This window comes from Halichoeres trimaculatus, unplaced genomic scaffold (assembly GCF_033239565.1).
Source record: "Halichoeres trimaculatus isolate MK-OKI-2021-1 unplaced genomic scaffold, fHalTri1.1 fHalTri1_scaffold_12, whole genome shotgun sequence".
NCBI lineage: Eukaryota > Metazoa > Chordata > Actinopteri > Labriformes > Labridae > Halichoeres > Halichoeres trimaculatus.
Window position 1 is genome coordinate 23881129 of NW_027437190.1, and position 26171 is coordinate 23907299.

A 26171-nucleotide genomic window follows, 5' to 3' on the forward strand; every position below is an offset into this window, starting at 1 on the left:
CGTCTGCTCTAGAGGCTGTCACAGTCAGTCAAGCCTGCAATCTCTGCACCACAGGAAGAAGGGAGTATAGAGTAGAGAGGAGAGGGACTACAGGAGGTCGCAGCTGACACCTCAACAGGTGTGGAGAGGTGAGGATGGAAAAGGGTGGAGAGGAGGGAGTGAAGAATGGAGAGTGAGGAGGAATGTTTAAAGGGTTTCTGTTCTAAAATTATCAAAAGAAATATGTTTTTTTGTGTTTGTCCTTCCATTTGGAACTTCAGGCCAATGTTTTGATTGTTTTCTATAAATCAAGGCCCCTGTGTTGAGTAAACATGCAGCATAAAAAACATTACAGAGCTTGAAAAATGCAGGGAAACTGGTGACAGGATCTTGTCATTCAGCTCCTACATCCTGTGGATTTGGTAGCTCTCTATGTTTTCACTATCTGTCTTCTTGTCTTTTCTCTCTTTGTCTACCTCCCTGTGACCCAGTTCTGCTGCACTACTGCACACATCATTACGTGTCCCACTGAGAATCTCCTCTGACACATCCCAGAGTGTACACGTGGAAACACAGAGATACACACGAACAGGTACCCGTTACTGTAGGCTAGCTATAAATAAAGCAGACGTGAGGTCAAAGACAGTTGCACATTATCAGTGCATGCACACTATAATGACTGATAAGAAAGGTGAACCAGGTGATTGGTGCGACCTGTTTGCAGGGGGTCACATTCCTGAATGAACATTCACAGGTCAATGTGAATGTGAAATCGATAGAGGGACAAATTTTTGTGCAGCCATGACAGTGCACTAAATTTCAAAAGAAGAAAACGCACAAAACAGTGGATCGTTATCTGATCAACAGGTTAATTATAGGAAACAGAAATAAAAAAGAAGAAAGTACAATACTTTTTAACTATGTCAGAAATGAGAAGAAGAGTTACATGACCCAAGAATTTGAAACAAACAATACACCTTTCTAGATTTGAAAAAAAAAGCAATAAATGGAAAAATATGTACATGCAAAACCGAATCAAAAATGTTACCTTTGGTGATTTAAAGCTGCTTAATGTGTGTTTCATTAAAAAAAAATGCACCTAAAATTATCATCTTCATCAACTCACCAGCTCTGATTTGTTTATCCATTTTCCAGATGACACAAATTCACAGCAGAGCAGTTCCTTCCTCTTAATTTACTAATGATTTTAAAGAGCTATTTTTGTCTCAGAGATAAAGTCTACAGTTTCTGTCCCTGCCGTTGCTCTTGCTCGTGCTGAGGTTGTGTCATTCCCTTGGAGTAGTGTCACCTGTACATGCGGCCTCTTTCTTTCTTTTCGACCCTTTGACCCATCTTCTGCCCCCTCATCTCTCCTCCCACTTGCACCACTTGGTTTGAGGCCATGGCTTGCGACACACAGCTGATTTCATATGAATAAGCATCATTGACTGAGCACGGCTTGACTAGGATGATGCTTGAAAATGTAAAAATGTTTAAGGGATGACACTGAAAGCTTGTGGTGACAATACACTGCATAAGGAAAAACCACCAGAAAACAGCATACAAGTCTTTTTGGATCCATCACTGCAGATTATGTCATCCTAACCTGGAGTTTGGCACATTGACCCTGTTAAAAATAGAAACAGACCTCCTGTGTCAGTGTTTCAACATCCTTGCAATTCTATCAAGTCATGGAGTGATTGATTGTTTTGGGAAAAAAAAACAAAACATTATTTAGATTGTACATGGGTTTCATTTGAAAAAAAAAATCTCATGACTGTGTTGTCAAATCCAAGATTTTGGTTGCTTGATCTTGAAAATACTCTGTAGTGTTACAACTTGTTTTCTTTCATCTTCTGATCTTATCAACAAGACGAACATTTCCTGTGAACAAGTGAATAATTAATCATTCTTTTAGTAATTCAGGTCACTAGTTTGTAATAGGTTATTCATAAATTAATCTTGGGTCACATGGTCTGAAACACTTTGAAGAGGTCTGAGGTCCAAGAGTCCATCTGATGAATGAATGGGATAAGACGAAAATATCCTTTCACAGCTTTTTATTTAAATGATCATCCAATAGTTTCAACTCAAAGCTGTTTTAAAGAGTGACATTTCTGAAAGGAGTCCCTCACCAGGAAACTGTGTAGTGAGACAAAAATAACCTGTTTAAGAGTTCATTCACCCACTTTCAATATTCACTCATGCACTGCTGATGTTTAACTAGTAGGATTATGTGTCTTCCACAAGGTGAAACAGTTCACTCGGTTTCCTCTCAATGTCAAGGTTGAGGTTATTTTAATTGTACCTGTAGGTAGATTTGGCTTTCAGTAAATAAGTGCACTGACTTGTTGCCATATTAGGAAGTGTATCTCAGGTAGCCATGCCCTGAACTGATTTTGTTCTGAACTGGACAGCAATAAATGCTTGATTACAAAAAATATTAGATTTGGAGCTAACGAGAGGTTAAGTAATTTTCTTTGCCTTTAAGGGGCCGTTTACACAATAAGGGTTTTAGGATGAAACGCAAAAGTATTGTTGCCTTGCGTTTACACGGAAACAGCGTTTTAGCCAACCTAAAATGCAAACTTTTGAAAATGGCCTCCAAGGTGGAATTTTTCTGAAACGCTGCCGACACCATTGATGTGTAAACAGTAAGTGTCATGCTTACATCACGCTCCACTTTGCACAAGTCCACACAACAGTAAAACAGTACTGTTGTTACAATCGTTGTGGACTACCATGTTGTGCTTGTGCTGCTTAATGTGCTAAATCTGCTGACTGTCTTTCAACAAAATATGCATCTGTTGCACCACTTCTGCACTTAGTTAAACTTAAAGTTATAGCACCAACCACAGGCCTGGCATGCTTACTACAGCTTTTTCCGTCCCTCAGCGTTTTCGTGTTAACACAGATTTTTTTCACTGCATTTTAGCATTTTTGGATGAAACATCTTGTAAATGGGGCCTTATACACAACTGGTGAAGTCGCCCCCTGCTGGTCACTAGGAAGAAATCAGAAAGACTTGGACACAGTTGTCACTTTAGGGACCAAGAAGCTACATCTACTGACAAAGTCAATGCATGTGCACAGTCACATATGAACCCAGGGGGGTTGACAGAAGGAGTAAATCGTTAGCCGAAGGACAAACAGACCTTTGCTCCTGAGTTGACAAACTATAATCTAGCCTGCAGCCCTCGGCTCTGTGTAGTACACACCCAGTATGATATCACAGCACTTAAATTATTATTACTAGACTGGAGTAAAGATTACTTTTACACATAGAGACCAGAGAGCAGTAATAAAGTATACAATCAAACTTAAACCACAGGCACACAGAAATTTTATGATACAGTGGCTAAGAGCCAGTATTTATAGTAATAAGAGATAAAAACCAGCCACATATTGTAACCTCTCAGTATGTTTCCTCTGAGGCAGAAAAATATGTCTTTTAAAGAAGTTGTCGGTAAACATCTGACAGAGAACAAGTAGAGAAATCAATATTTGGCTGAATGACAGAAACAAACAGCAGGAAAGTTATCAGGAAAGCCATAAAATAAGGACTCACACAAGACAAAACTCCAAAACCTGTCACACAAACCACACAGTACACTCGCAGAGGTTTGGTGAGCTGCAAACAAAGGACACACAGTCACAGTATGAAAGACGGTGTTACAGTTTAGATCTCAAGAAAGTAAAGGACAAACCTGTTGGCTGTATGAAGCAGACCCAGACTAATAATTTGTAGGTGTGGAAGGACAAGCTTTACAAACATACAGGGATGGATTGAGGTGAGTTTTAGCGCCATCTAGTGGAAAGAAGTTTAACTGGTGTCACAATAAAGACAACAGGAGGAGGAAACAATACTTTATTAATCAGCTTTATAAATCCTTGGGATGGATACAAAGTGTGTGAGGCTGCAGAGAGGCGCTGTAGAAGCTGCAGAGGGTTTCATCAGAGATCCGGTGGTTATGTTTGGGAGATAAATAGAAGCTGAATGCTGGGATTAAACATGCCAAAGGATGATTTCATGAATCCTTTCTCTCTGTGTGGGTCTGCGTGTTTGTGCATCAGAGCTTTCTGAAAGTGATCCTTGGTGGCGTCTCAGGCTGGAGGATGAGGGTGCATGTGGTTTTGATGTCCTCTGAGGACGACACGCTGAGATGGAAGCTCAGCAGGATCTAGGCAGATGGGGAGGAGAAAGTAAAGGGAGGATAAAGGGAGGCGAGGGGAGAGGAGGGGCAGAGATAGAGCGGAGGAGAAGAAGCAGAGATGATGTTAAGAAGGATCATAGTTAGGCTTAGGAAGATATCTGAATACATTTACCATTTTATGCAGCCAAAAATACTTTTACATCCAGCCAATTTAGGGGGAAGAGTCATGGTGCTTCTTTTCTGAATACTAGTTAAAAGTTAACCAACAGATACAAATATACTATTATACATTACACAGTTAAAAACTGGACAAGTTATCCTCATTCCTTTAAAGAAAGTTCATATTCCAGCAAAAAAAAATCTGTCTTGCATGGTTTGATTTTTAAAAATTGCTTGAGACCCCAAAATTAAAGCTGCCCAATGTTCCACAAAAAAAAAGAAACACTGCAGAAAGTCTGAAATGCAGTTACATGTTTTGAGGTTTAACTTTGCTTGTCCTTCCTCTTCCTCTCACACTTATCTCAAAGAACCCCAGATTTATCTCATTGGTCTTTAAAGGGGCCATGACCCTGAGGTCAGTGACCACTGGACATAACTCTGTACATAACAGTTCAAAGGAGATCCACCTTAACCTATAGAAATGGCGAAACATACTTATGCAATGAGTCAGTGTTATTTTTTAAAGTAGTGAATCACAAAGAGTTGTCTGTAAAACTTGGCCGTTAAAATTTAAAATGATCTGAAAATTCTTCCTACATTTGGACTGGATAACAGAAATAAATGAAGGACTTCTAATTTTTAACAAGTATCTATTTTATAGCACTTCTACAAAGTAAATACTTCTACTCAGTGAGCTCTTTATGCCTTTCTTTCCTTTTCTTCAGCACCATCTTTGATAGGGCTGAGACGACATGCTATTCTCCCTATTCTAATACAGTTTTTGAGATGCGGAATTGGTTTTGATTGCGGTTCTTTGATATTTATAATTTTTGCAATTTTTGGTTTGCTTTTTTTTATCACCAGACCATGTGAAAAAGTTAAATGATGATGATAATGTCTACAGACTATACCAGGAGCCATATTTTCCCGTAAAATGCACATCACATGAGTCAGAGAGAAACATTTCACCCTCTGCTGGAGAAAAGTGGTAACTTTTTTTCCAACCTAATTTATAAACAAGACTGAATTAAAGAATTTGAATTAAAAAAAATAAAAATAAAAAAAATAAAACATCTTTTTGACAAAGAATCCTGATTTTTTTTTCTCCCACCCCTAATCTTTAACATGTCTTTAAAATTTCCTTTTCCTTTGTAGTGGGTTTTTCCCTTCATCTTTTGTAACTCACATGCATGAGCAAGAGCTGCATCTCATTCTCAGCAATCCTCCGTCCTACACACTGTCTCGCCCCAAACCCAAATGCCAGAGAGCGAAACCCCGCCCCCTCCGTGCCTTGGCCCTCCTCTCTGCTGTTGCTCCAGCGACCAGGGTTGAAGCACCGTGGATCTTCAAACACCTCTGCACTCCTACCCATAGGGTAAAGACAGGCTTGGACCATCGTCTGAGGATAGGAATGATGACCCCCAGTCATATACTGAAGCAATCTGTAGCATGCATGAATGTGTAAGAATATGAGACAGAAAAACAGAGTGAAAGTCTGATCACTTACCCCTGCGGGTATGTGGTAGTTTTGAAGAACAATATCTTTGACTGGATATCTCTGCACTGTGGTTCCCACTGGATATAACCTGACACAACAAAAATCAGTATCGGAAACTCATAAATAATGTATTTTCTTTTATCTTTTTTCATTTTCACAAGACCTCAGGATCACTGAAAATAAATCTTGATTTTAGGTAGTTGAACATTTGTAACAAAAACACACTCATTGACCTGTTGCAAAACCTGAAGTGTGCTTTTATTTTCTTTTGATGCACTACAGAAATTATTTTCCTCCTCTCCTGTCTATCACCACAACACAGAGACTGAGCATCCAGTGTTTTGTACCTGAGAACTTCCTTGATTGTGCCTTTCAGTAGTGGCGCCCCCTGCAGGGCTTTCTGAGGATCACCTCCTGCCTGTGTCCATGACACCCTCACCTGTTGCCTCACCCTCTCCTGCACCTCTGGGTTTCGACCGAGCTCAAACAGCGCAAACTGCAGGGGCACTGCTGTCTGCAGAGAAGATCAATGTGAGTTTGCATAGAGTGAGTCATAAAGATGCCGTCCAAAAGCACACGTCTACACACCGTGTCGACCCCTCCAGCCATCAGTTCAGTGATGTTTGCTTTAATGAGGTCCAAAGATAGCTGCCCCTTCTCCAGAAGCTGTCCCAGAACCCCGGAGTATTGTCCTGTAGCTGCTCTGGGCTCAGACCCTTTTTTCTGAGGGGGTGACAGCCGCTGGCACCCTCTTTGAATCCTTGCCTCCGCTGGAAGAAAACCAGTACAGAGACATTGAACTGTATGACATAAACTGGGAATCTACAGACAACTGAAACCTTGTACACATGTAGCCAGAAATTTTCAGAAAGAAATATCTCTCTCATTTGTTTTTAAAAATACTTTTGTCCACACAGACTGGGAAAACCTGCAGATAAGTGCAGCTGAAAGCATGCCAAACCCATATGTGGCAGGTTTTTGAAGACATAAAACCCATGCCAGCCAATCAGAATGTACCCCCATCACTCAGCTGTAATGTTTGAGAAGCAAAAACTTAGTTTCCTGGCGTCTACACAAAACTATGACACTGTAATTTTTTAAAATCTTCACTTTGGCCAGAGTTTTCAGAAAACGCTGTTTTCTTGGAAAAAGTAGTGTAAAACTGTGGTTTCCTGTGATTGACAGGCTTAAACGTGTGAAAATATTTGCTGTTTCCAAGATACCCGGCTACATGTGGACATGGCCTGAAACATTCCTGTTCCTTCCTCCTACCATGGCTGAAAATGTGGTCCCATGCACTGGCATGCTGTGTCCACAGGGGAGCGCCAATACGGAGCAGCAGGCGGGGGGGCAGGTAGAGGAGGGGTGGGGTGGTTGCCAACATTCGCTCCACAGCCCAGATGAACTTCTGTGATTCCATTGACGGAGTCGAGGAAAAGAGGCCAATACGCTCCCCGTAGATCACATGACAGCTGGCTAAAGGGGAGGAGTGTTTCAAGGTCATCAAACAAACATTAAAATACTTCGACTAAAATAGCCTATAACGCTATTTTTGAATGTGTTCAAACTTATAAAGGCTTTCCTAAAACATAACCCAGTGGTTGACAGTTTCCTAAGTAGATTAAAACACTCCAGGCTCATACTTTCAAGCTTGAAATCCATGGATTACAAGGCACTATGAGGTGACATATTCTCAAAGAAAACCCCCAAAAACTGACTCTGTGACAGACAGAAAAGATTCTGTTTTTTAAAATGCAACTCTAACCAGGTGAATATTTTTGTTTTCTGAGTGCACACTCTCAGAGGAGCTGTCTCGCCTCCACCAGACATCGACTCTACCCTTGTCTGATATCTGACAGAATTTGTCAACTCATTGCACCCAGCTTCTGTCTTAAGTCTGACACAGCTCCCTGTGCACAGAAAGAAGAAGAGAGCTGGACACACAATTAGAGGGGTGAAAACTTACTTTTCCCCATGAGTTTGATGCAAGGAGCCAAAAAAAGCATGACAGAACTTCAGCAAACCTTTTATTCTCAAAGATGACTACACATGTGTTCATTGTGCCTTAGAGGAAAAACTCTGTGATGGGTTATCAGAGAATATCACAGCTTCGGGGTTTCAGTGATTCAGGAGGGCTAATTAAGTGTTTTTACTGGCAGCTGATGCACCACTATAATGATTTCCTGACCTCAAGAGGTCACTAAAACAATGTTATCAGATTGGAAAGAGTCCACTTAGACCAATTGACATCATTTGATGGACCCAGAGTTTGTAATTAGGGTTCGTCCATTAGTGGAATTGCTGATAAATCCTGAAGCGTGTCCTGGGGGTTGCTTGGCAGGTGATGCCACGAGTTTACCACATACAAACTTATCTGCCTGAATCTTAAGTCTTTATCTCAAAGCTGACTCGTAGTTATGCCATCATACTGGTTTTGCAGGATTTTGGCCTCTGGGATATTTAGGAACAACCATTTATTTAGAATAAAAAAGTTAATCACAGAGGTGGTTTCTTTCCTGATACCACGCAGAAATGTTTCTGATTTTCTTGATTTATTCAACCATTCATCTCTTGAAAACTGCGTTTTTATAAGTTTTAGTCCCTGGCTTAGCTCTGGTTTTTCTTGTAATTATTGCCCCCAACTGGTCTCACCCATAGACTGTATATAGAGTGGACAGCATGGCTCCGCCATTTATCATTGTACGTTTTTTTCCCCCGTCACAGACGCAGCCATTGGCAGCAGTTGCAGCCAGATTCTGCGCAGTAGAGACGATGAGGGATTCTGGGAGAATCTGAGTGGAGCTGGGTGACATAAATAATATATTTTTTTTCCTTTGTGAGTCTAATCATTTCTTGACTCTACTTCCTGACATATTTTACAATCCCCGAAAAAAATACACCGGAACGGCAGCTGTCAATCATCCTTAAACCTTACGTAAAGCCCCATTTTTAACCTCGAATAACTAATGAAAACGAAACTTTTCAGAAAAAAAGAGGACTTGAATACAAGGCAGCCAAATGATGTCTTCAAATCACCACAACAATCTGACGTGAGAAACATTTCTATGAGGAGTATTAATTTGTTAAAGTTTGACCACAGCCCATCTGGAATGGCTGGAAAGCTGGATTTTTTAACTTATACTGCAGCCAACCACCAGGGGGGGGCAGTTTTTGTGGAGACCTCACTTTCGAGCTGAGCAAGCGGACTTCCATTTTTTTATAGTCTATGGTTTCACTGGATTGATTGCCTTTTCAGCAGGATGAAAAAAAAATCCTGTTTCATGTCATAAAGCCACAAATCAGTCAAATCAAATCAAATCCTCAGTGCCGGACCAAGCCAACCACACATCATCCACCAGGCCTCTCTGTGGCACACAAAGACACACTTCACTGACTGGAACAGGGTTTCTTGGCAGCCTATTTCTATCCTAGCTTAGCACCTGGCCTGGTGTGCCATGGTCCATTAAGAGAAGAGCGGCATGACTCAAAGTCACAACCCCCCCTCCTCACACACACACACACACACATAAACACAGAGATGCATATAAGTGTACAGCATTCTGAGTCACAAGCATTCACACTTGTGAGCGTGGCTGGCTGCAGTTAGGCACATAAAAGGAGCAGACCTGGGGAAAGAATGCTGATGCTTATATCATCCTTTTTGGTGTTTCTATTTTTGAAGACGTGTGTTCTCCTCAACCCCCTGCATCTACAATATGTTAACAACAGATTTGGCTCATGTTCAACCTCGATGTGGTTTTTCTGAAAGGTGAGAATACACTTAATGAAAAAAATGAGAACAGGAGCAGGGAGATATTAGCAGGGGTGTGTGGTTTTTTTTTTTCAAGAATTTGAAGGGCTACTCTTGCAGATTATATGATTTCTTGATGTATGTCAGCTTTTGTGTGTCAGCCTGGCAGTAAAGATGAATGAAAGGCTGTCAAAGGGGAAAGAGACATCAATCCCTCACCCCTCTTCTCCCCACAAAGGAATTCATGTCTGTTTTAGCGGCATGAAAATAAGGCCCCGTTTACATGGCAACGTTTCATCTGAAAACGCTAAAATGCTGTGAAAACGCAGTGAAAAAAATCTGGGTTTACACAGAAATGCTGATGGACTGAAAACGCTGTAGTAAGCATGCCAGGCCTGTAGGTGGTGCTATAACTGTCTTGTCCAGAAGCAGCTTTTGGGAGATCTCCACCGAAGCAGAGTTGAGCTGATCATCTGGTGTTTTGGGGAATACTAGGTTTAAAAGTGGAGCAAAAGATGCACTTTTTGTTGAAAGACAGTCAGCAGATTCAGCAGATCGAGCAGCACAAGCACAACACGGTAGTTCACGACGATCGTAACAACGGAACTGTTTTCCTGTTGTATGTAAAGTTTGCGTTTTAGGTCGGCTGAAACTCTGTTTCCGTGTAAACGCGAGGCTGAAACGCAACAAAACATTTGGGTTTAACCCTAAAACCGTTGTCGTGTTAACGGCCCCTAATACATAACATTAAGAGATAGGATGTCTTCACTCTTCACACCCCTCTATGTTTTATTCCCTATTTAGGGATCGACAATACACCTGAATTTCTGTCTTATTAGAATTGATTAAAAATGACTTTGTCTCAACTTCATCATCAGTCAGGCAAAAGAAAGACATTAAGGAAATCTTGAATAGAAAATCACTGGGAGTGATGACTACTGACCTTCCAAAGCAAAGCGGAAAAGGTCAGGACTAGGATCCATGGTCAAACTGCGTTTCCCTTCCTCGCCTCTCCCCTCCTTTTCCACTCTTTCCCGAAGCATTCGACAAAAATCACTCGCCACCTCATCAAGCAGCGGGAGAAAGCGCTTCACAGCTGCAGTCATCATCACCTCCTTGTTGAGCAGTAGACGGTCAGCACGCCACTCCTCGCCGTTCCTATGGAGAGTAGATTTAAAGAGAGGCTTTCTATTGTGAAGTAAAGAAACTGGGTTAGACAGGAAGCTTTAGATTACACTTTTTAAAGTAGATATTCTTTTCTTTCATTTAACTTTTTCCAGGGTACGGATGCTGTATCACAATCAACGTCTGAAGATTTGTACTGATGTTAGCCTTAAACTGCAACATACCTGCCCCAAAATACAATCCTGACTTTTACTTACATTCTTGTTTATGCTTAAAGTGAGGACTTTGTTTTTAATCACCATGAGAAAGGACAGTCCCCATATTGAGTGCTTTCACAGGTTAATGAGAGACATATTGTAAAAATGTTTGTTTAAATATGAATGTGAGATGCCAATGTGTGAACTCGTATCTATATTAAAGATGTTACACTTGTATCTCTACATATCTGAAAAAAACCCAACAACTTGTTTTCTTACATGAATTAATGTTAATGTCCAAAGTGGGGACTAAGTGTTTTGTCCCCTGAAGTAAGTTTGGTCCCTATAGTGTTTTTATTTTTTTCAATTTTTTTCCAGATATACATAATATATATGAGCAGTATATATGCATACAAACAGGTGTGCTACTGACTTGAGGAAGACTCCTTTGCTGTGCTGGCGTGTCTCTCTGTGCGTTGCCCAGGGCTGCAGGGTCATGCGTCGAGGGTGCAGGCCCTCCGAGCGAAAAAGCTCACCAATGTCAGACGGCAACATGATGTTAACACTGCTGTGGGTGCCCACGTGCTCCCTTCACAGACACAAATGTACTGTGAGCACATTGGAGACAGCGAGTGTCAACACTTTCTCATTCTACCAGGTTAATGCACAGTTTCTCTACCTGTAAATGGGGCCCAGGGCCATGAAGGTCTTTTCCATGTGCTCATGGAGCATCCGAAAACGATCTTCTCTCCAGAACTTCACCAAGTTGACCCAGCCGCTCCGACCTGTGTGAGGGATTTCCTTGAAGCTCCTCAGGCGTCCGTCCACATCCCTCTTTCTCACTCCTGCACTGTAAACTACTTTTTTCCTCTCTGATTTCCCATCTACGACTGCCCCTGCTGCAGTCATACAAAGAAACCTCTGTGAACTGGCATTACAGAGATGACCAGACGTAGAAGTGCCCTGTGCTGCAAAACACACAGATGCTTGGATGAAGACGCTCCTCATGATCCACATAAGATGTGTTTGTTGAACAGAGCTTTGATACCACTGTCTGTCCTCGTCGTCCTGGCTGTTGTCTCTGCTGGACTCACTTATTCCCCTCCTCCATCTCCAGCCTCAAATCCTTGAATGTGCTCCATGGTTCTGATGATACGACAGTAATGAAGATGTATGGACAGCAAGATTAAAGTTCAAGAGAATCAAAACAGAGCTTGAATGTTAAAGCGATCCAAAACACACATACACACACGCACACACCATGTGAAAACGAGGGAGTCAAGGCGGTCAAACAAGTCTTTATTATAAGCTTCCATCAAACCTAAAAAAATTGAAACACTTTACGTATTACGTCTTTCTACTTAATAACTATTCAAGGTTAAACGCCGAGTTCCTGTTTTTTGTTCATGTTATCTAACATTAGCTTAATCATAACGAGGGTAATTTGAAAACTAATGACTTGAAACATGTCTTTTAAAAATAAAATTAAAGACTTTGTCCTACATAGACTAATTATTGTTGATGAAGTGAACATGTTGCCCTGAGTTTCCTGACTTGTGTTTTGACCAGCTTGTTGGGTCTTCATCATTCACAGGAACGTAACACTTCTGTAAAAAAGAAACAAACTAGTGTATTCTCTACATGATGGTACACATACTTTAAAATAATAATTACAATTAAAACTAGGATATGAAAACAAAGGGTCCAGGTGGCTTGAAATGAGAGCAGGTGTCACATACAACATGTTTTAGCTGATTATGTAAAATGCATATCTACATAATACAAAATATGGTGTAAATTAAAAAAAATGTCTGCAACTCATTGTCATTATTTATAATCAATTAAATAAAAATATAACACCCAGTGGAAGTAACTTTCACTGTCCTGTTTATTTTTTAGGCTTATTTTCAGGAAATTCACTACATTTAGTGGTTTCATCAAACCTCCTTGAATAGTAATAATAACATAAGAAATTACATAATGTATCATCATTGTTACATGAGACAACAAATAAAGATAAAAAAGAGAGTCTGAATGGTTAAATCATGCATAGCAGACTGAATTTGTGTAAGCACAGTTTGTGTGGAAGCAGCAGTCATGTACAATCAGAAAGGCGGCATACTGATCATCCCTGTGATCATGTATTGATCACATGACTTTACAAGTGTCCTCATTGGCTGGCATAGGAGCGGAGGTCTTGCTGGGTTTCCTCCCTGTTAGCATTGGTGTTCCCAGATTGAGGCCTTGGAAAGCCCTCAGTATGTTGAAGCTGTTGTCCTTGGTTTTGGTTTCAGGGTGAATAATCCTCGACAGCTCGTGGGGGAGTGACACTTTCCCTCCAACAGACCTCAGATGGTTTGTGTCATTGGAGTCCTAATTGTGAGGGAAAACAGAAAAGAAGGACATGGTTGATTGACAACACATGATAAAATATAACTCTAAGTTTTAAATTACTTGTTTAAACACCAATGCCCGTGCTAAAACAGCATTTAGTGCTGTGTCTGTAAAATCCTTTCAGCACATTTATTTTACATGTTTAAAAAAGTTAAGAGAGGCACATTTGTGAATTTATCACCACTGAGGAGTTTTCATGCATTGATTCTGGAGACCCATTTGGTCCAAATATCTATTGTTTTCCTGTGATAAAGATGCTACAATGAGCTCTATCCTTCCTTGTTATGGAGATGCATTACTGGCCAACATTTGAATTTGTTATGAAAGCATAGATATGAAAACAGTTTTTATTTTCACAATACCACTTTTGTTATGGATTTTTTTTTGTAGGATTCAGACTTTTGTGAGTTACTGTTAGTTAAACTTTGTTGTTGGGGAGTGGAGTGGGGGTTGTAACTTAACTGTAGAAGATGTTAAGATCATGAGTTAATCCAATCAGACGCACAGCTCAGCTGATCTGCAGGTCTGGGACCTTGTAGCTGTTAGTGAGGAAGCTGAAAGCCCACCTCTTGGGTCAGCACTTCCAATATGGCCTCTGCGTGTAAAAGGCTCTATGGCTAAAATTAATTGTCAAGATATAATTAATCTTGTCTTTGCTAATCTGATTTTACTACAAAGCTTAGGACAGGCATCAGTGTAAGAGTAAAATTTAATAAAAAGCTTGTTCAAAATTAATTCTGTTTAGGATTAACAGGTCGTTGTACCCGGTAGCATCTTAGTCAGTCATCTTTACCACCTCTGAGTCATGACCATTTTCTAATAAAAGCATTTAAGTCTTATGTAATAAAACGTTGGGTTATAAAAATGGCATCGGTTTAAAAACCCCAGAGTAAATTATTTTTATGAAATTAAAGTCTGTTGACAGTGAATGGAGATTTGCTCTGAAAGGCTATGATTATGAGCTTTTATTTCACTGTTTTTAAGAAACTCAGTCAAAATTAGGTGAAGAATGTGAAATGAATCTGTGACAGCCTTGATGTTTTGTACAGATGACTGACCTCAGAAAGCTGATATTTTCTCCTGAAATGAGCTCTCATAGCTGCTCTTTCTGCGTTCTTCTGAGCATTCATGGCTTCCCTCTGCCTCCTGCACACCCAGACAATGAAACATGAATACAAAAGACAAAACAGGACCATAAGGAGAAAAAAAACATGCAGCAGAAAATAATATTGCATTGATTGGAAATCTAGAGTATAAGCAGTGATTCAAAATTTTCCAGTTTTTAGGTTGGGATGAGATAAATCACAATTTATTTCCCTAGGTGCATCTGAAACAGAATAAAGTAGAAATGAAAATACAAAACACTCTACCAAAGATCAACCATGATCATTTACTTGAGGATTGCTACTTTATATTTCAGCTTCATGACATTTGAATAGTTTCTCTTTTTTTCCAATTTTTGGGATTCAATCCAAATTTAAGTGGAGCTATTTGCGAAGTTGAATTATTATGAATCTTTTTAGGTGCTTTAGTACTTTCTATTTTCTGTGTTTCCAAATCATTTTGTAACTTGCCTCTCCTTCTCCAGGTCTGCCTGGTAGGATGGGATCACTGCAGGTTTTTTGTGTTGTGCACTCCGCTGATGAGAGGTCCTCCTCCCCAACCTGTTGCAGCCTCCTCGCTCTCCTCCACCTCTGCTCCTCTTGTTCCTGGGTCTGGCACACAACCTTCTCTCCTTCACCCCTGACACACAGCTGGTCAGCTTCCTGATGGGCGTTTTCATCGACTTCTTCACCCTCACCACGGACTCCATGATTGTCTGAAGCTCTCAGGGTAAGACTGACAGAAGATAATGGCCGCCGTGCTACTCCTCTGACAGATGGTGGGGGAATATATAATGGTTTTCTCCCTTGGTCATGTTGTGTTGCTATGTGACAAACTCGGGACACACACGGTCTCAGACCCTGCAGGGGGAAATAACTCAGTTTGAGACAGACGAAGGACAAGGACAGCACGAAGCAAGGCTCAGTCACTCTGACATCTTGGCCACACAAATGTACAACCTCTGAGATTTATTGTTTTTCATCTAAAGGAAAGGAAATTACTAAAACAGGAAGTGACAAATGATAACATGCTGGGTTATTTTTGAGGCTATTTATTGCTATTGGTCCACTCACGATGCTGACATCTTTGAAAAGCCACAGTTTCTTACCGCTGCAGGTGGCCACACTTGACCAAAGGCTCACAGCATAAAATCCAGTTAAAGCTCCAGACAGATGGCCTCAACTCCAGCCTCACAATCCTCTGAAACTTTCAGCCAAATTAGAGAAAAGAAAAAGAAAACACTAAAGACCCCCTACTCTCGGAGACAGTTGCTAACTGTTCCTCACAGGAGAAAATGTTTTGCTGGTTAGTCCAAGTTTCATCCTTTCTTCTCCTGCTTCCTTCCTCCAGACTCACTCTGCTCTCCAACCCCCTCAGCTCCTCCATGCAGATTACCACTTAAGTCTTAATGAGCAGAATCCTGTTAGCCATGGCAGGGGATGCACCCGATGACTCACGTGTTTGTGATCAAGATTTGCAGATGCTGGCTCATGTCATGTTGAGTGACACATGCCACATCCACACTGACATCATCAGTCATACCATGTGTAGACTTAGACACCTGAAGTGCTGCAAAAAAGAGAGTAAATAAATAAAAATCATTTTTTCTTTGGATATGAGGATGAGGATATATGTAATGAAAAAAAAAGGCATTTATGTTTTTATTTAGATGATTGGAGGGTTAAAATAGCAGGAAACTGGGAAGCATCAGTCACGAATCTGGCTGATTCACGTCAATAGCTTTAGCTTCTGTGCACGTGGGATGTGGTATTCAACTGCTGAAATAACCAAAACTTTAAAATTCCTTTTAATGATTTTTTTGCTTTAAGATGAATATTTTAATATTAATGTCTTGGCAGGGTCTCCATTGTAAAATAAAATCAGTATCTTGATGGGAATACTTCACAGGGAAATAAAACTTGAATTAATAAGAAAGTACAAAGTTTATAAGAAAGAAAAGGTCCCTAAATGACTGGTAGTGACTGAACAGCATACTAATGATGACGTGCTCCACTGATCTATTTGGCTTCAACATCACAGATAAAAATCCTCGAAACACTTTGACTGACCCACTTAAAACCCCTTCACCCTTCATTTCTCACCTTTTCTTCCCCCCTGCTGCCCACCACTTTGATTTCTGGCAGGTGAGATCACTTCAATCCTTTAATAAGATTACCACGGCAAGCCACGCCTGCCCCAGTGTGTGTTGTCTCACAGGTCTAGGATCAGTTTACCCATCTGAAGCTGTTGCAACTCAGAGGAGAAAGGCTGCACTGATCCTGTGTCAGCAGGTACGGATCAGAATCAGGAATAAGAAAAAAACAGAAAAGGAGCAAATCTCCCACCCGTCATATGAAACATGTTTATATTCTCCGGTCAGACACCATTTGGAATCATCAGGAGAAATAACTGAGCTGATTTAAATCATATTTTACCACCAATGTTTGATAATCCTTACTTTGTGAAATTTACTGTGTTGTGTCTGGTTGTGTGACATTGAACCAGTGCTTCCATGCAAGCCCACCAGTAAGAGCCACTTAAAGGATCCTCAAGGTAAATCAGTGTCCGACACGTGACACCAGACACTCACACACACACATGTGCTCCTGCATGACTCACGAGAGGCGTGCCAGAAACAAAAGGTTAGCTTTTGTCCATGCTGAAAATAAAATGTAGAAATGATTAAGAAGGAGCAAAAAAAACATCACAAAGGAAAATATTGCTTTCATAAAGATGGAGAAGGAGGAAGTTAATTAAATCAATCACTTTCACTTTCAGAAATAAATAGAGAGATGCAACTGCATATCATTTACACACTTCTGTCTGATAGAATATCACATGGCTCTGGTTCGACAATAAAGTCAATACTTTACAAAACTAATTAAAATGTATTTGAAAAATTATTCACTTTGTAAGGTTTAGCTCTGTTTTAGAGCACAAATAACCAGGAGACACATCAGTAAGTTGTTGGAAGACTGAAATCTTAGCTTTTATGTCTTATATTTCTAGTCAAAATTAGTCTTGATATGGGTCACATCCCCCTGATGAGTCTTATTTTATGTCTTATGTCTTATTTTAGGATATTAAAAGACAAAAGTGAGACCCAAATTGCTCATAAAGAGAAGAAATTATAATCTGTATGGATGGAGTAAGACAAATGAACTTGTTTAGTTTCTTGTATTGAGACACATTTCAGGAAACTCACCAAGTTTTGACCCATTGGCAGTTTTTTTTTTGCTCTTCACAAGCTCATTTTGAAACCATCCCTACCAATCCAAGCTTCATTCATGCCCTCTTACAGCCTTAAACCTCAGTCAGCATTGCCAAGAAAAGGGATCATGTGCACACGTTCTTGTATCCTGGCTTTCACATACGCTACAGACAAGTTTACACAACTTCCCTGACTCATCCCTGAACATACACACCACAGGTTTGATACAGTCAGCACTTCTCACAAAAAGTCACTCAGCTCATTCAAGGCTGAAGAGGACCGTGGCCGTGCTCCCTGCTCTGCTGCACTCAATCAACATGTCAGAGGCTGCGAGAAAATGGTGGTAATGTGAGAAGTGTGTGTGTGTGCGTGTGTGTGACAAACCCAGACGGTCTGTACTGAGTGTGATAACCTGCAGGCATCAATCAAAACACCAAAACAGAAACAGTGAACCACTCAGTCATTTTATATAAACTTTATTTAAAAATACAAAGGACTTTTTCCAACTCAAGTACTTCCTTAAAGGAGTTTTTCAGGATCTTACGATTCAAGATCTGTATCTTTAATCCCTGAAATTACGAGATACTATAGCACATCTTTGATGTGCTTAATTGTAAAATTTCCAGAGGTTTTGTAAATTTTTTAACCTAAAACCTGGATTTAAGTATATTAACCTGGTCCAGGCCCATCTTTCCTTTTCTGTTATGTTTTAAACAAAAATCTATAAGCTGTGACGTCAGTTTAATAGAGCAGTTATATTACCCCATGTAAAAAGGCTATAGTCCTCTCAGCCCCTTGCTGTATGCCGTTCACTACTCTCTTTTCCCAGTTTTTGACTCTATCTGCTGTCCTATCTCCCCCTAAGAAAGGCATAAAAGCCTCCTCCTTTAAAAAAAAGAAAAAGGAAAAAAAATAGCAGACTATTTAAATTTTTCTCCTAATTTAAAATCAATCTGTACTTTGTGTTTCTACAGTTCCAGACTAATATGAATTTGCTCATTGGTCCAGCACATTCATCAGATGAGGTGGAGGTGGTTTTAGAGCTAAAAGAGGGTAAAATGTGAACAAGCACATGATGTTAGATGCTTACAAGTACTTCAGATCACTTGTAGATAATACATCACTTTACAGTATGTTTCATGTCCCTTTACCCTTTTACCCCTGCCCTCTTTTGGGTCTCTACTAAAAAAAAATGACATACATTAAAAAGAGTAAATTTCTGTACCTTAAAGGTCTGTTTGAATTATTCTGGTGTCTTAACAAAGGGAGAACTTGTGATTTGTTTCCCAGAGGAGTCAGTATTTGTATTTATGTCACTGGCTCAGAGTAATAACTCAAGTATTACTCAAAAAACAGAGTGACCTCATAGTCCACCAATAGGGGGACGTTTGGGTTTAAAGGGTTAATGCAGCAACAATCTATGTCAGATCACTTTCTTTCCCATTTATTACTTAATCAGCTGATTCTTTCATCTTGCCTGTGTTACTGATCACCACTCATTGATCCCATAGATCTGTGATGCTGCAGTCACCTGTCCTCTCAGCCTCAGTCTCCTTCTGTTTTATCAGTTACATCCAAAATGTCCTTGCAGTGAGCTCATCAGGAGTTCTGCTCAAGTTCACACCTGTCCAAATCAAATTGACCTGCTCGAGAGAAACTCTTACAGCCAAAGCCAACAATTCCTCTTGTGCTCTCTTTCTGAATTCCAGCTTTTTTTGTCACTTGGTGCCTCATGGTTGAAGTGTGATGTAAAGAAGAAATGGTGTTTAATAGTTTGCAGTTGACTTACTAAAAATTTGCAAACACAGTTGTGATTTTCATCTGCTCATTTCGTAACTGTTCCTCCAGACTTGAGTCCGCGGTTGATAGGTGAAGAAGGGGTGAATCAGTGCAGAGGCCAGAGTGATGCGTTTCGATGGCTCGAACTCCAGCATCTTCTCCAAGAGGTTAAAAAAATGGTGGTGCTCGGTCCCGTGTGATAATAAATACTTCTGAAAAGATAAAGAGAAACATGTTGGTTTTTTGAGAAATAATGTTTTAAGTTCAGTATTTGAACTCTGCCCCTGCCTTAGACCCCTCACCCTCAGTGGTTTGCATTTGGCTTTTACGTAGCGTCCAGCTTTGGAGCACTCATTCCAGTCGAGACGCCCCCTGTGGAAATACTTCTGCTTTCTGTAAATGAAAAAAACATTTTGTAATTAAAGTTTGGTAGCAGGTGTGTGTGTGTGAGATAGTGTGCGGGTGTGTTACCTGCTCTTTTGTATCATTCTCTGAGGAATTGGTCCCAGTATACTCTCCATCATGGCGAGGTGCTCTTTGTTGTCATGAGTCTGAAACAGAACACGAATGCACAAATGATAATCATGTCAATAATAATCTCCCAAGATAATTTGATTGGATTAAACACATGTGTGACCTGGAAGAGTGTGAAACCTTCATAGTATTCAAACAGGATGCAGCCGATACTCCACACATCACACGGATGACTCCAACCCAGCTCTGTGGGATAGAAATGAGGAAGAAATTACAAACATTTTAGCATAACTTCACATAACTGAGGGTCGCAGAGAGCCGTTTGGCTTGAGCAACATCTCTCACCCAGTATGACCTCTGGAGCTCTGTAGTGTCGTGTTGAGATGACTGTAGAGTGGTGTTCGTGGTCAAAGGTGGCGCTGCCAAAGTCAACAAGCCGTACTGTGGTGTCATTTACTCTCCTCTCATTGCACTTCTGAAAGCAGACGGATGACACAGCTGAAACAGCCTTTCCCATAACAAAACATTCATAGTTCTGCCAGTTATGTCTGTGCTCACCAGTGTAGATATGTATGGAAAAAAGAACCATAATTAAAGCATATTACCACAGGAAACATGACATGTCTGACGGATTTCAGATCTTACATGGATTTAAAGCTGAGATTTTGCACACCGAAGTTAAAAAAAATACATCTGTAAAATCAGCTGTACTCATGGAACAGTCAGTTTATATATATTACGAAAATCATGAAAAAGAAATTGAAGGTTGTGTTTGTAACCTTGGTTCACCCAAATAGTGATGTAAAACTCATAGAAAGAGCTACTACCTATGTGAAGAAACCCATGCAAAGAAAGTAGTATCTGTTCAGTTGGTAAAAACAGACCAGAGAAAAACTTGCTTGAGAGACAAGGGTTTAAAATTTACTCATAAGTCAAGCTAACAATCCTTTTAAAAAGAGGGAATGAAAAGAGTCTTCATTAGAAACTACAGTAACTGCTAATAATGTTTGTCTAGTTTGACAAGAAAATAATTTGACTCATTTATATCGCATGAAACTTTTATATTAAGAACAAAAAAATGTTGATATGTTCACAACGTCAGAGTTTTATATTACAAATTAGTTTTCCTAATTTGAATCTAAGTATAGGAAGATGACCAGAACTTTCAAAATAAGACCAAGATTTTTAGCAAAGCACAAGCAGAATTTTGAACAAATCCTCCTGGTACCACACACTTTCCCGCTGAGGTCAGCTACACAACTCAAAGTCCTCCTGGACGTGCGCCATAAACTGAAAACATCCCATGTGGTTGGTTCACGGTTTCTGCCAAGAAAAATTAGCATCTAAATGAGCAACCACAAAGCAATCTCCAGGGTTGTTCTGCCTGAGTTAATCCCTGCTCATTTAACATCCTGCTTTTCTTTCATCCCTGAAGGTCCTAGCCTCCTTCTCTGCCCGTCTTACCTTCTCAGGATTGTATACGAGAGTGAAGTCTGAGTTGACAAAGAGGATGTTTTCAGGCTTCAGGTCGGTGTGAGTCAGCTTGTTGTCATGGAGAACTGCAGTCCAGACAGAGAAGTTGGGATGTGTTAAAAGTTTTATCAGAACAGGGACGCCCTCATCTGGTGACACTTTAGTCTGTAACAGCTAAAACATTTCTAGAGTCTGCTAACTTTGTTTTTGCATTCTTGTAGCCACTTCCATTTTCATTTTGTATTATTCCTTTGTGTTGAATGTCATAAGTTTTCATTCCTGTCCTTGTGCACTTTTCTCCTGTTGGTTTCTCTCATTAGTTTCTCTCGTGTTGCTCGCTCTGTGTGTACTTAGGTTCTACACTTTTCTTTGTCATTAATTACTTGTGTCTCCTCAGGGTCTTGCCTCCTCAAACTCCTAGTTGTTTTATTCTTGTGTTTTTGAAATCTTTTCCAGGGTTTTTTAATTTATTTATTTTTTTTTAATTTAATGACTTCTCAAGTGAGCATCTTTTTTTTTGTTAAAAATACAGGTGGGCAGTCTGCGTCTCGGGGCTTTCATCTTTGGTATTCATCACAAAGAAAAACTTTTTTTTTAAAAATCATGTCCTGTTCAAAAAAACTTATTTTTCCACTTGAAAACAATTGGATACTATAATTGAATCAAAATACATACATGGAAAAATGCTCTGTAGACATTTGACATACAGTAGTTAACATTAGCAAGCTAACTTGCCCAAGGGACTAAGCTAACAGCTAATGTTTAGCAGTTTTTACACCTTTTGGTTTTATGTATACTGACTTGACCAAGCAGAGATATTAGGTGTGAGCTAAAGGAAGTGTTATGGCTGAGACTGATAATAAAGTTTGGTGTTAAATGGATATGGTTGGATAGATACTATGTATGTGTAAATGTCAAGATAAAACATATGCTGTAGTTATTCTTCTTCACATCTACTTATGTTCAAACTAATTCACCATTGTCCTGTGAAAAAGTGCTTTGGTGGGTAAACCAAACTCTTGGGGGTGGTGTCATGTTATATTTAACTCAAGGACTGAAAAATTTAAATAGCTACGGATTTACGTATACCCATAGCTAAGCTAAGAAACCCTCCAAGCTAACATCTCTGCACGTATTTTCTCTGTGTTTTTGGTGCATGTAATCTTTGGAATTGTCATTACAGTATGGGATTAACACAGTTTGCCTAAGACATTTTTTTTACTAACAGATAAAACCAACAGATCATCTTTAGAGAGGTAAAATCTTAGACTTAATGATTTTTTATCACAAATAAGGTAGTTTGAGTATTTCTAGTCTCTTTATCCGGCTTATTAGCTAATAATTAGCATCAAGAATAGGTTTTATAACTGTATAACTTTATCAACTGTTCAAATCTCATTGAATATTTTTTTCATTATGCTTTAAGAAATATTCTAAGATATATCAAATAATCAGGAAATCTCTCAGTTGTCTGTTATTGGGAAGTTATGATGTGTCTCACAGCCTCAGTTATTTTTTTCTTTGGTTTGGCGATGTGAATCAGAAGCACTTTTATCAGTCTCAGGTAGCATTCACCTTCTCATTTACTCTGTTTGTGGTAAATAGGCTAGCTCTTAGGACTGACATTGATCCTGAGATACAGTAGAGAAAGTAAGGTGGACTCACAGCAGACAGCGTGGCAGATCTGGTGGGCCATGTGTCGGATCTGGTGAATGGGGTAAGGCAGGAAGTTGTTTGCTTTCTGGAAGTCAAAGGTGCTGAGAGACAGCAGCTCAAAAGAGATGCACACGTGACCGTAGTAGTTAAACCAGTCAAGCATCTGCACACAGTGACTGATGGGGAAAGAAACTGAGAGATGAGAATCATCAGAGACCGTTTATCATCATCCCAACAGTGACCAAACTACTTACTATTTATTGTTTACATCTTCCTTAATGATCTTCTCGAGCACATTGATCTCCAGTTTGGCAGCTTCTCTGTATTTCTCCAAGTTTTTAATGATCTTCAGAGCAACTTGACTTCCTCCTCTGTGTGTCAAAACATTGTGTTCAAAGTAACAAGAACAGCACATCTCATACGCAGTCCAAATTTCAGCCTCAGATTATCAGATTATTTACCTGCCATGGTCCAAACACTGTACCACCTTCCCAAAAGTCCCCTCCCCAAGAGTGTCCATAATCTCATCTGGAAAACAGATTGAGGAGTATTAACACTGAGATTTTAATCAGTAAGATTAAGATGCACAAGGGTTTTATTTGAGATAATATTACATCTGTTCTCCAGGACGTCCCCACTCCTGTAGATCAGGTGACCGCTCTCAGTGTCTCTCTCATTATTGCCCGCGGCTTCATCACTGCCCCGCTGTAAACAAAGTCAAACACATTCCTGAATCCTGACACGTATTAAGTAACTCTACATCTAATTCAGTAGTGCAATAATGAACATTTTTTGTTTGTGTTTAAGTGTGCATTATTAATTTGTCTTCATTTTCAAGGGAAAAAATGCACATTTGGCTACAAAGCATTTGTGGAGAACTCATCACATGTAAAACTACAGAAGCTATCAGATGGATGAAGTCACATTTGGTTTGAAAAGAGTTCAACAGCTTCAACAACAAACTGGTCAAATCATTGATTAAAAAAAAAAACATTGGGGGATTTGTTTCTGGCTTTTTATTTTACCACTTTTTATGTTCTTAAAGAATTTAACTTTATGTTCGATTTTTACATCTAAAAAAATGCAAATACTCATTTCAATTTAGTTCATACCTTGTTTAAAACTCCTAACAGGAGCTTTTGAATAACTAAAGTATGAAAATATAGGATACATTTAAAATACAGAAATATATTAGAAATTATTCTTTGTCTGAAATTACACACAAGGACTTTTACCTAAATATTAATTTTGATGCCAACACTTTGTACTTTCATGTGCTTAAAATTTTGAAAACATGACTTAAATTTGATTGCAATTCCATATTATTACCCTGGAATCAAAAATTTTCCTTAAATGGACATTTTTACTGAGTTTACTTTTTGTGTTGTTCCCTGTATTGAACTCAAAAATACATTTTTGTGTGGGAATAAACAAACTCCTACAAGGCAGTTATAAAGATGTAATTCCCTCCGCACCTTAAGAGGACAGTTGAATTAATATATATAAAACTATGCTTTAGCAAACTAGATTGAAGCCGCTTTTTGAAGTCACTTTTCACGGTTTGGTTATAAACTTTTTTTTCTTGAACTTTTATTGATGAGGAACATTCTCACCGAGAGACAAAATCTCTTCACCAAAGATCCTGGTTCTTGATAGTTCTTGAAAATAAAAATTCAACATCTTACCTTGCAGTGATTTAAGTTGTGACGTAAAATAAAATCCTAAGTCGAAAAAAAATCAGCCCAAACTGCTTCTCTCCCCTCCTTAATATCTAACTACAGACTTAAACACTCTGTGACCTCTGACCCCTGAATGGTCTAAAAGTAATCAGCTGAATTTACTTCAAGACTCATCTGCAGGTTGTTTCAAAAGTGGAATAAATAAACACCAAAAGTGACAAAAGTTTTATTTTTTATGCAGCAGACTGCACTGATGAAGATGTAACAAAAACACAAATCCTGCAGAAGACAAAGAGGTCGAGTGTGATGACCTGAGCTCGTTCTAAAGGAGGTTAATAAGAAATGTCAAGTGACTTCTGGCCTCTTTGGAGGAGCTGCGGCTCTATTTCCATCCACATACTGAGACTGTTATTAATATCAGAAGCTTAGCTTGTGCTGAGGAGACAGTTACTGCAAGACAAGACACAGACGAGCAAGCGACACTTGAACACTCAGTCTGCAGGTGATTTGTTATTCTATAATTCAAGGAGTCTAAAGTTATAATATTGTGCAGATAGTTTGAGGTGATAGATTCACTATGCAGGGATTAAAGAATTACTTTTCAAGAACACATCCAGTGCATGCAACGAGATGGACATACTCACAGGGAGGCAGATGCAAATACAGTCCAGAAAGGCTTTATAGAGCGAGTACAGCTCTGTCTTTCCCATAACACACAGGGCTTCTCAGAGCTGAGGAGCGCTTCAGCAGAAGAGAGGAGGATGGAGGCACGTTGTGAAAAGAATCAGATGGAAAAAACAAGTTGCAGGGAGTTGAAAAGGGGAAAAGAAACAAAGACAGGACAGAGGAGGACTGAAGAAAAGGGAAGGAAAAAAGTAGACGACATGTAAGAAAGTAAGAAATAGCCCGCGGTGTTGTCAGCAAAACAAGAAAGGAATTAAGAACACAGCTAGACAACTTGAGAGTAAAGCAAGAAGAAACACCACAGGACACAGAGAAAAATAAAAACAAAAATAAGACATGAACTAGAAAGCCAAAGACAAAAACAGAGAAGAGACGAGACGCAGTGACAGGAGGAGGAGACAGGACAGACAGAGAGGGTGTGAAAGAGAGAGCTGAGACAGGCGCTAATAATAAACTTTGGTCACAACCCCCTGAGAAAGTCTTCAGAGGAGAATCAAGATGTGGTCCGGGGCAGTGACGGAGGGGGAGAGAAGGAGGAGAGATCCAGTTTCACTTGACTTACAAATTGTCCTCCTTGCACCTCCTTAACCCCTGTAATAAGTTTTCACACACCTGTCCTGCTCTGCGTGCTGATGATTCCTTTCAATATAAATAACTGACAGAATCCTTATAAAACTTTTATTTTGAAGTTCAGGTTCAAGGGGACACATAGCTGGAACGGAGAAGTTATTTTTTCATTGCAGCTTTAGAAATACATAAAAACATCATAACAAAACAGATCAATCTAAAGTCTCATGAAGTTGATGAATCTGTTGGTCATAGTGGAAAAATACAACAATAAAGAGTAAAAACTT

The 26171-nt window shown here is 39.6% G+C and overlaps 3 protein-coding genes and 1 long non-coding RNA gene across 5 annotated transcripts in view; 1 reads left to right on the forward strand and 3 right to left on the reverse strand.

The window, feature by feature from the left end:
* LOC141800413 (uncharacterized) overlaps positions 1-14921 on the forward strand; it is a 17198-nt gene extending 2277 nt beyond the window's left edge. The window contains exons 4-5 of one of the 2 annotated variants that reach the window (XR_012599336.1): positions 471-571; positions 14846-14920. This is a non-coding gene — a long non-coding RNA (uncharacterized LOC141800413). Of the gene's footprint in view, positions 1-470; positions 572-14845 lie in introns of both variants that reach the window. The other variant, XR_012599335.1, reaches the window with a different exon arrangement.
* Positions 3963-11871, reverse strand: cyp11c1 (cytochrome P450, family 11, subfamily C, polypeptide 1). Its single transcript, XM_074682916.1, has 9 exons — positions 11543-11871; positions 11297-11452; positions 10485-10699; positions 7063-7266; positions 6379-6560; positions 6138-6304; positions 5800-5878; positions 5479-5691; positions 3963-4160 (listed from the first exon to the last, which is right to left on the reverse strand). The coding sequence occupies exons 1-9, from the start codon at positions 11869-11871 to the stop codon at positions 4050-4052; spliced, it is 1656 nt and encodes a 551-aa protein (XP_074539017.1). The 3' UTR covers positions 3963-4049.
* Positions 12982-15725, reverse strand: LOC141800412 (complexin-3-like). The gene is made up of 4 exons (XM_074682918.1): positions 15470-15725; positions 14832-15221; positions 14316-14403; positions 12982-13236 (listed from the first exon to the last, which is right to left on the reverse strand). The coding sequence occupies exons 2-4, from the start codon at positions 15068-15070 to the stop codon at positions 13012-13014; spliced, it is 552 nt and encodes a 183-aa protein (XP_074539019.1). The 5' UTR covers positions 15071-15221; positions 15470-15725; the 3' UTR covers positions 12982-13011.
* A 2395-nt stretch (positions 15726-18120) lies between these two features.
* clk2b (CDC-like kinase 2b) lies at positions 18121-25768 on the reverse strand. The gene is made up of 11 exons (XM_074682917.1): positions 25278-25768; positions 23569-23659; positions 23416-23482; positions 23209-23325; positions 22964-23130; positions 21290-21384; positions 20171-20300; positions 19989-20071; positions 19823-19902; positions 19654-19744; positions 18121-19563 (listed from the first exon to the last, which is right to left on the reverse strand). Exons 1-11 carry the CDS (start codon positions 25341-25343, stop codon positions 19390-19392), a joined length of 1161 nt encoding a protein of 386 aa, XP_074539018.1. The 5' UTR covers positions 25344-25768; the 3' UTR covers positions 18121-19389.
* Between the last annotated feature and the right edge of the window lie 403 nt (positions 25769-26171).

Bases quoted from the DNA above. Each gene is read 5' to 3' on its own strand.
- cyp11c1 (XM_074682916.1), bottom strand. From the start codon at position 11,871: ATGAGGAGCGTCTTCATCCAAGCATCTGTGTGTTTTGCAGCACAGGGC. The intron at 11,453-11,542 runs GTAGAGAAACTG...GTGTCTGTGAAG, and splicing joins GCCCTGGGCCCCATTTACAG to GGAGCACGTGGGCACCCACA. The intron at 4,161-5,478 runs GTGAGTTACAAA...CCATCTGCCTAG, and splicing joins TGCAGCTCTTGCTCATGCAT to ATCCTGCTGAGCTTCCATCT.
- LOC141800412 (XM_074682918.1), bottom strand. From the start codon at position 15,070: ATGGAGTCCGTGGTGAGGGTGAAGAAGTCGATGAAAACGCCCATCAGG. The intron at 14,404-14,831 runs GCAAGTTACAAA...CTGGGTGTGCAG, and splicing joins GCAGACCTGGAGAAGGAGAG to GAGGCAGAGGGAAGCCATGA. The intron at 13,237-14,315 runs GTCAGTCATCTG...CCTCACAATTAG, and splicing joins GAAAATATCAGCTTTCTGAG to GACTCCAATGACACAAACCA.
- clk2b (XM_074682917.1), bottom strand. From the start codon at position 25,343: ATGGGAAAGACAGAGCTGTACTCGCTCTATAAAGCCTTTCTGGACTGT. The intron at 23,483-23,568 runs GTAATATTATCT...TCTGTTTTCCAG, and splicing joins GGACGTCCTGGAGAACAGAT to ATGAGATTATGGACACTCTT. The intron at 19,903-19,988 runs GTCACACATGTG...GTTCTGTTTCAG, and splicing joins AAGGTTTCACACTCTTCCAG to ACTCATGACAACAAAGAGCA.